At 38.1% G+C, this 9008-nt stretch overlaps 1 protein-coding gene across 7 annotated transcripts in view; it reads right to left on the bottom strand.

The window, feature by feature from the left end:
- Nucleotides 1-1748: 1748 nt before the first annotated feature.
- Nucleotides 1749-9008, bottom strand: part of ST18 (ST18 C2H2C-type zinc finger transcription factor) — a 232199-nt gene continuing 224939 nt past the window's right edge. For all 7 annotated transcript variants that reach the window (XM_039390422.1, XM_027728145.2, XM_027728148.2 and 4 more), the window contains 3 exons: nucleotides 7493-7596; nucleotides 5101-5244; nucleotides 1749-4301 (listed from right to left, as the gene is read on the bottom strand). In XM_039390422.1, the coding sequence (XP_039246356.1) occupies nucleotides 4161-4301; nucleotides 5101-5244; nucleotides 7493-7596 (389 nt within the window). In that variant the 3' untranslated portion in view covers nucleotides 1749-4160. The remainder of the gene's footprint in view (nucleotides 4302-5100; nucleotides 5245-7492; nucleotides 7597-9008) is intronic.

Genomic DNA, 9008 nt, shown 5'->3' with positions numbered 1-9008 from the left:
TAATTCAATAATTGGAATTTATGTATTTTTTCCGAATCAAGTACTTTTCCCCTTTCTATAGGGATAGATTCAGAACTATTGTTAAAAAATGGAAACTTCAGAAGACAAAAATGGTTTTAAAGGTTGTTTCAAGCACAGCATGTTTTGTTCTTTTTGGGATACTGCTGACTCCGCAGCTTATATAAGTTAAATAATGAATATGGCTTAAGTATTTACACTATTCTTTTTTATTGGAGAAAGGCCGTAATTTCAATACTGAAATATTATCAGAGCAAGTTGTTTAAAGATGAATGTAGATAAGATAGTCTTTAGATAATAATAATAATGTAATCAATTAACTGTGAATATCATATTTCCCATCCAAAACCACTAGGAAAAGTATTTTTCTGCTCACATTCCCTCTCAGATTGCTGGAAATATTTGAGAATACAGCATAGTTTTCTTAACATGTACATAGAGACTAACAGCCTCATACCACTGTCTTTCCCCAGTCTTATAAATAGCAGATGATCAGATTTAGTATAGATCTTTGAAAAATGAGATGTGAAGAGCTGCCTATCTGACAATAAGGCCTTCTAAATTTGTGATTTGAATTTAGGCAGTCAGACAAAATGAAAATCTTGGCTGCAGTCTTTATCTGTTTAGCATTAGGGCACCTTGCTAAAGGAAACCTGTTTCTGCTTCATCTGTGATGTGGGAGAAGACACTACCCCTTTAGTGTCTGCTTAGCTGAAGGTCCAAGTGAAAGTAATTTTAAGAACCCTTAAAAATATTATTTATATTCATTAAAACATATTATGTAAGTAACTAATAATTAACTAAGAACCAATTCATGCTGTCTTTGGGTAAGTGTCCTAGAACAAAGAAAACTCTGAACCCCAGCGGAGCAGAGCTTCCCAGGACAGGTCTGTCTCCATCCCAGCCTTTTGTGAACTCTAGAGTCCAAACTCATCAAGATTTGTGAACATCCAGGATTCATGTGATGCAAATTTTGAAATTCTATTCTATTTAAATTCAGGACATAGTTTTTTAGTGTCAGGGTCCATTTTGGTTTATCTAAATATGTCTATTCAAATAAACAATTACCAGTTACTTTATGGGATTTAAATTTGCCTTATTTTCTAAGTGAAAATTATTCTCTATCCGTGGAAAGTTGGAATCTGAGACAAGAAATGCTCCTGAAGCCATTAGCATGCATCCTAAATAAAACTGGCCTGTTTTCGCTACAACGAGCAGTGAAAAAAGAAAGTCCATTAGGTGGAAATATTGTCTTTCTAAAACCAGCAGATTTTTATTTGTGCAACATCTAAGCACTGCAATTCTCTGCAGAAAATTGCACTGGAACAGTGGGCGGTTCCGAATTGCTGGAAACTTTACAATGGCTTTTATGTTTAAACATCATTTAGCAGCTGTTAAAGGTCAGCACAAATCCTGTACTTTATCAGTATAAATGAAGTCTACAACTGCCAAGAAAAGAATGCATTAAATAATGCAGTGATTATCATCTTTATTTTTTTCCTTTCGGAAGTGAAAAGGACCTCTTAAACGGTTCTATTTTTCTCCTTCTTATTTCAAATTGACAAAGTAAAACACTAATTAAATTATTTATATCAGACATTTACTTACAGAGATGACACATTTTGTACACAAAGCAAGTGAAACATCCGACACATCGTATAGTGCCAGGTGCAGTTAAGAAAGTATAATATAAGTCAACATCTAGAGGACAAAAAACCCAAAAAACTTGCTGCAATATTTCATTATCAATTTTATTTTCTACCATACACCAAATGTACAGCACAGAACACAATTTTGTTGTTTTGATGTAAGAAATATTAATTGTATGAAGAAACAGTATACAAACTACTCCAAATTAAAAAAATGCATACATCATTGCTCTTTACAAAAGGTCTAATTTACAGTATAGCTCATCAATGCATTTAAACACAAATAAAAGGAAAACTGAAAGAAAAAAAAAACAGTGCACATTACAAAACACATCAAGTACAAGGGAGGCAAATAAATACAAACATACTTCACAGAACATCCTGAGCAAACAACCAAACACAGATAAATTAACCTGAAGCCATAGTAAATCATAATAATAAATACATAGGTCAGTAAGAGATTTTTTTTACTTAAATAAAATATATAACAAATTTGTTAAAATATTTAGTAAATTAAATTTTAGTCTTTGTAATGAGTGAACTCATTTTGTATGCATTTAACAAGTATAACAAATGTTTGCTTTTTGTGTTTTTAGCAAGAACAATAACTTTAATAGCAAATTTTTGTTTGGTGTTCTCCTATTTATATTAGACAGCACGTATGGTAGCTTTTGAAAAATCAATTTAAAAATAAACACAGCTCCTAAGAACATACATTTTCCCCTGTCTAAACTAAGATCGGAGAGTTGAATCAACCTCCCAACAAAAAGCAAGCCCCACCTAATGCAGAACAGTGACCACAGTGCATGAGAGTTGAATCACTTCTGAATAGTACTTTTGTGCAGAAACAGTAATAATATAATTGTATATGTCAAGCCTGTGAATGCCATCATATTCAATCTAAATATAAATGCGGCTAATAAAAATAAACACTTTCATTATAGCACGGAAAAATTAAACACACGCTAGATCCATGTATACATTTACACTGAGGCACATATGCACATGAGGTGTGTGTGCATACAAAAAAGGCAGTTTAGCTGGTTGTTTATACCTTTTCCTTAAAAAAAATAAATATAAAAAAAACTTTTGAAACAATGCTTAATTACTTACAATCCCTGAAATAGACATTGCCTCTGTTATAGCAACCGCTAGTTTCTGACGGACTCAGAAATTCCATACCCAGGCTAACCAGATACCGAGGTGCACGCTGGCACCTCTGTGCAAGTGCTCGTCTGTCCACACCTCCACCTGTCTTACACTCTGTAGCACTTGGTATCCTACCAAGAGACTGGTAACAAACTCAGAATCAGCCTAGTCTTAGTGAAGAAAGATAGGAGAAACCAGTCACGGCGTTGCTACCAGTCATTCCAAGAGACAAGCAACCACCGTCAGGCCAGAGGAGTATTATTCCCCTCCAGACCGCTGCCTTCTCAGCTGCCGTTAAGTTCAAACCAGTATTAAATGCCATTTCAGGGGAGATGTGTTCGACTTGTTATGCAAAAAGCCTTTAGCTTGGGATGTGCTTGCGTTTTTCAAATCCAAATCCAATTCCATAGCAATACTGGTCACTTGGGTAAAACCTCAACGTCTCATACTAAAAAAGTACCAGTACCTGCCTAATTACCCTTCTTGTTTAGAGATAATTGTCATTTCCCTTCATGAGCTAACTCCGAACAAAAACTGCAGTGGTAAAATAAATCTGAAGTTCTCTTGAAACATTTTAAATAATCATTCTCATAGGCTAAATCACACAGCCAAGTCAAGTGCTTTGCTGATTGCTATATTTCATTATTGCTAACGTATTCTTTAACACACTGTTTTCCAGCATACTGTGCTTTTAAGAGCCCAAGTTCCCCACTAGTGGGCACCATTTGTCTTCTCATTCCGTGCATCTTCACATCTCATGTTACTGCAAACCCATTTCTGATACAAAGCCATTATAAAAAAGCAGGATGTGAGGAAAATAAAACTAGAACCACGGTTCAGTCATTTGTTACTTTCATAGGTTTTTTTTATCTTCCTGTACAAACCCAGCAAGTTATTTAATTTACAGTATAACTTTCAGTCTATTTAAAATCTTGTTGGAAAATAAATTAATAAACACATTTGTAAAAATATGGCAGGCTGCAAAAATGCTGTTAAAAGATAAAAAAACCAACTCTTTGATTAGAAATAAATAAAAAATATAAAAAATAGTTGCACACACTTTTTACATTCACTTTACAAAAACTGAGTGCAAAAGAAGAAAAAAAAAAGAAATTTTACTGAAATAAATACAATATCCTAACAGAGTGCATTGCTGTTAATACAAATAGTCTGTTGTGGTTTTATTCTTTTTTTTTTATGTCAGCTGGGAAAAAATTAGTGCAATGTTGCAATTGTAAATGCAGCATGGCAACCTACACCCCTTAGCAGTACATGAACTCCTAACAGATCCATCTGGAGTTTACTGCTGTTAAGTAATTTCTGTTGCCCAGCAGCTTTCACATCCTACACATGGATGCCCTTCACTGCCTGTTTGATACTTTCCAGCAGAGCTTTGCATTCGGGGGAATAGTCCCGTTCCAGATTGCTGTACATGTCTGTGAGTGTATTTACATATGCTTCGAAATTCTGCTCACTGATTGGCCCCTAAATGAAGACAAAACAGATTATAATTGTAAGAGATAAAATTAGGCCAAAAAAACCCAAACACCCAACCCCAAAGCATGGAAAAGTAGCGATATGGCAACTGGGGAGAAGTCATAAACAGGGCAGCCATCTGTATTAATGGAGGGGCTGTGGAAATGACAGGAGTTGCAGTGCTGGGGGGATCCACGCACTCTCCAAGCAAGCAAAGGACTTGGAGATATTATGATTACTGTAGCTTTTTTTTGTTGTTGCTTATTTGGCTCTGAGATTGTGGCTGACATTCCCCCTAACCGTCCTTACTTAATCTTTCAGTGGCACTCTTGACATTTGGAAAGGGGACTGGAAACCCAAGTACCTCTGTGGATTTGGCCTGTGTTTGCAAGCAAGGTGTGAAATTTTTGAGAAGGTAGAGCTTTTTTGGCTTCAGAAAAATCACCTGTATTAAACAGTTTAAAGTTCTGATTTGGGAGCAGAGTAAATAAGGATTCTCAGTCTGAAATTTTCATTCTTTGTGCAGGGTGGATGTTCAAATAGGGAGAGACGGGGAAAAAGCCTGCTTTGCACAGTGTGGTAAAGATACCAGTGGTAAAGATACCAGTGCTGGCTCAGTCCTGGAAGCAACTGTGCTTGCCATCACACAGATTTCATGATCCAGCATCTCTGCAAAGTAAATCAGGCTAAAAGAGCTCTCTGCTACTGTAGCTTCAGTGCTCCTGCTGGTCCCTGAGCTTGCTCATCTGCTTCAAGTGCTGGCAAGACAGTCTCAAAGAAGGTGCAAAGCTGCTGGCTGTGGTCTTACCATCTGTGGAAGCTGAATGTCAGCGAGACTGGAGATAAGGGCTTGGCTTAAGCCAGCTAACTCCTTCAACAGGCTCTCGTTGTTCTGCTCTATGAGTTTGTTCTCTTCTTCTATTGTTTTCAAATTGCTCTCCATAGATGTAATCTAAAAGACAGGCACGCACAAACACACAGACAAGCAGACCCTTGGTAGCATTGTAACTCCAGTTTGAACTCAAAATGTAAGTTGGGTGATTACAAGAGGGGCTACAACAGATCTGAAACTCAGCTATGTTTTTTTAGGAGAGACATAACTACTCCCCCAAATATTCAAAGCAAAGAAGAGCTTGTATTTGCTCTGAATCGATGGACTTCGCTGCTTGTTCATGGAGAAACCTTGTGGCAGGAAGGCACTGGAGGGTGGCCCACAGCAGGAGGAGGGAATTGAGCTCGGGGGGAAGGTCATTGTGGAGCTGGGATGGAGAGTGCGGCCGCAGGGCCGGCAGAGGGAAGGAGAAAGGGGGTTGATGTTTACATTGCTGTCCTGCTCTTACAGCATCCCTGCTGATCGACCACAATAGGAAGGGCACGGGTATTAGCTGTTGTGCTGCTTTCCCGCCCTGCTCCTGGGTGAGCTGTGGGCTGGCTGGGATTAGCAGCAGGGCTGGCACTGGAAACAATAAGAGAAAAATAGAGTGGAAAGGAAACTGATATGAGAGGTTGAGTGCACAGCGATCATCACAAAGATGATCTCTGATCAACAGAACCGAAAGGAGGGTTTCGGAAAGAGCAAGAAAAAGCAGCCAAGGTAGAAAAATGGTATCTTTTTAAAGTGAGAGCTCTGGAATATATTCAGCTCTGAAGGCTTATATGTCAAAGCAGTGCTGAAAAAACATAAACAGCAACTGCAGGGCCTGGTTTCCTCCTGCCCTTCTCCTTTCCCTGGGAACAGGCAGTGGGACAGGGCCAAACCAAGGGCTGGCATCCCTGTGCCCGGCCACAGCTCTGCAAGGCACATAAGGGTGCAGTAACATCCATGATTGTTATGCCCACCCTATCCTTATTAGTATGCACCTCTTTGCACTACTTAATTGCATCCTGCTGTGACCACTTTACTTTCTTTCCTCACACACAGCAAAATTCCCCAGTGTGAGAAACCCCTTTTTGCCTGCCTGCCATCCACCACAACCTCTCCTCTGGAGGGTGTTCATAGCAGCCCAACACCTGGCTGGGATGGATTAAAAGGAGGTAGGGGAGTTATTGCTTCTGTTGTAGTTCAGTTCAGGCTTTGCTGGTCAGACTGCCTTCACCAGGGAGCAAGTCTGGGGAGAAGAAATCTGACTGCATAAATTGGGCAATCTCCGAACAAACAGCACAGTGATCACCAGAGAGAACTAAGTGTCCTGAGGCACAGAGCACAGCCCTCCCGCAGTGCAATTTGAGATGGATATCCCCATAGCCGTTTCAGTTTAGATCCAGCAAAAGTGGCATAGACTTCTCATTTATTTAGACCATACATGTAGTGGTTTTTACAAAACCAGCACGAATCAACACTATGCATTCCAATGTGGTACAAATACAGTGGGGTGTGGTTACACTCAGTTTGGTTTAGATCAGTTTAGACTTTTATTCAGTTCCCAGATCTCACTTAAACTCTTATTCAAAAAATATTGAGCAAGTTTCTGCTCTTGCTTTTACACAGTCCACCCAGGTTAGCTTCCAGGTGCATGTAGGAGTCTCTGTAGGGATGAACCTACACAGCTCACTCCATAGAACCGCTATCAGCATCTTAAAGGTAATTTAACCTCTCCAGTATACAAAATAATGAAAGAGAATAACTCCTCTAACTCCCATCAAGCTCCTCTGCTACACAAATTAGCAAAAGGCATACATTCTTTACCAGGTGTTGCCTGTAGGCAAAATTCAAACTATTTGGATAACTGACAGTGAACTAGGCAGATTTTCCTAGGTACACCTAAGAACAAAGTCAATTTGCATTAAGAGCTGGAGTGTGCTAGTAAGAGGTAATATCCTCCCTAAAAACTCAAGTCATAAGATCTGCATGGTTTGGTCAACAAACGTTTGGTCAACAAAGGAAAATGAATGTTTTGTTTTGTAAGTATATTTTTTTTCTGCTTGCCAAGATTAGCTCCCAGCTGCCCTGAATTTGTCATTCACCAGATCTTTAAGACAATACCCAGGAACCTGCTGCTGATTTACAGAAAACAAGCAAGCAAGAGCTTGACAAAAAAGCATGTAGGATTTTTGGTACTTATAAGTGCCACAGAACGATGGAAAAACTAGTGCAAGGGAGACTAAATGTGTTTAAACATAGCATTTACACAGTATCTAATTTATTAATCATGCTTAAACATAGCATAAGAAAAGGTAAAACTTTCACATTAATGTCATACCTGAGTCTGAAGTTTCATCATGTCAGCTTCAATTTTAAGGTTGGATTCATTCAGTTCTTTTATTTCCTCATCCAAGTGTCTTATTTCTTCATCACTCTCAATACCTGTAAATAGTTGAAAATAACAATGTCAGATTTAAAGTGTCCATATGTAAATGGATGTATGACTAACAAACTACATTACCTGTTACTGAACAAGGAGAAGATAACAAGTATTTCACCAAATGTTTGATCTTTAAATTGTCTTTTACTTTGCTTTTACTGTCAAAATTGTATCCTACCTGTAAAAGATCTATAGGACCTGAAACACAGAAGAGGCTATCTTAATCCTTGAGTTTCACAATTCCTTTTATTTTCCCATTGCAACATGCAATTACAAGCTGAAGGGTGCAGAAAGGAAAAATTGCCCAGAAAGAGGAAAGTTTATCATAAAATATAAGGGCATTTTTGCAGTGTTTGGGTATGGGCCTTGGGTTGGTTCTTTTGTTTGTTTTAAAAAAGCATAACAGCAACCCTTCTCTTTCAGAAAACACTCCAGGATAACATCTTCACTGGTATAATTGCTGACTTTAATAAGCTCATCTACACTTGCTTCTGATCTTGCAAGAACTTCTGTGGGGCCAAACCTCTGTGCAGAATAACTTCAATAACCAGAGCCTTAGTTATACCTGATAAATAGTGAAGTTTAAGTAACAGCAAAAACAAAATTATCAGAAAGCTAACAAGCATTATAGAAAAAAAAAAAAAGGAAGGTAGATTTTTACATTCCACCAAGTTAGATAGAAAAAAAAAATAAAAAATTCAGCTCTTTAATCGAAGTCTTGTCCTGAAAAATACAGAGCAGTTACAGCTGCTGGCAATACATGTCGCTCTTTCTGCTTAGGATCACTCTGAGATGAACTCCGCCTGGAGATTTGTGCCGCAGTTGTTAAAACCTAGAGCCCTGAACTGAGTCTGCTGGGGAGCCAGCTTGGGAAATGTGTAAGCAATAACACAGCCGTTTTGCTCAGCAGTTGGAGGCTAAAGACTAAGTTTCCTGAATCCTGGCTCAGTGCTCAACTTTCTAAAACACATTGTATAAGAAAGGAGACTCCTGCACATTTCCCCCTGTAACTATTTGGTAATTGTTGCTTTGCACTTGGGTTAGCAAAATTACCTAAGCACTGCGTAGATACTAAACCAGGTAGTATTCAAGTTAGGGAGATGAGTCAATTCCTGACCACAATATTTCTCCCTTCTCACCTTAGTCATTAGCTAGCCAAGTCCTCCTAATCTGTAACTAATAATTTATTAATAGCAACAGTATTGAAAGCATATCCAAAAAAAAAAAAAAATGCTCTCAGACAAGAGAATACCCTCAATGTTGGTTTATCATGATGTAAATGAGAATAATTTTTTAATCTCTCATGCAAAGATTTTTGTTATTTAAGATTTTTTATTACTAGAGACAACTGAAAGTAGTGAGAATTAATGCCAGAATGGCATAAAGGGGCATAAGCATAAATGGGAGTCAGGGC

Source organism: Pipra filicauda, unplaced genomic scaffold (assembly GCF_003945595.2).
Source record: "Pipra filicauda isolate LSUMZ 115617 unplaced genomic scaffold, ASM394559v2 scaffold81_size6448238_pilon, whole genome shotgun sequence".
Taxonomy (NCBI): domain Eukaryota; kingdom Metazoa; phylum Chordata; class Aves; order Passeriformes; family Pipridae; genus Pipra; species Pipra filicauda.
This window is presented reverse-complemented; position numbering and strand designations above follow the sequence as displayed.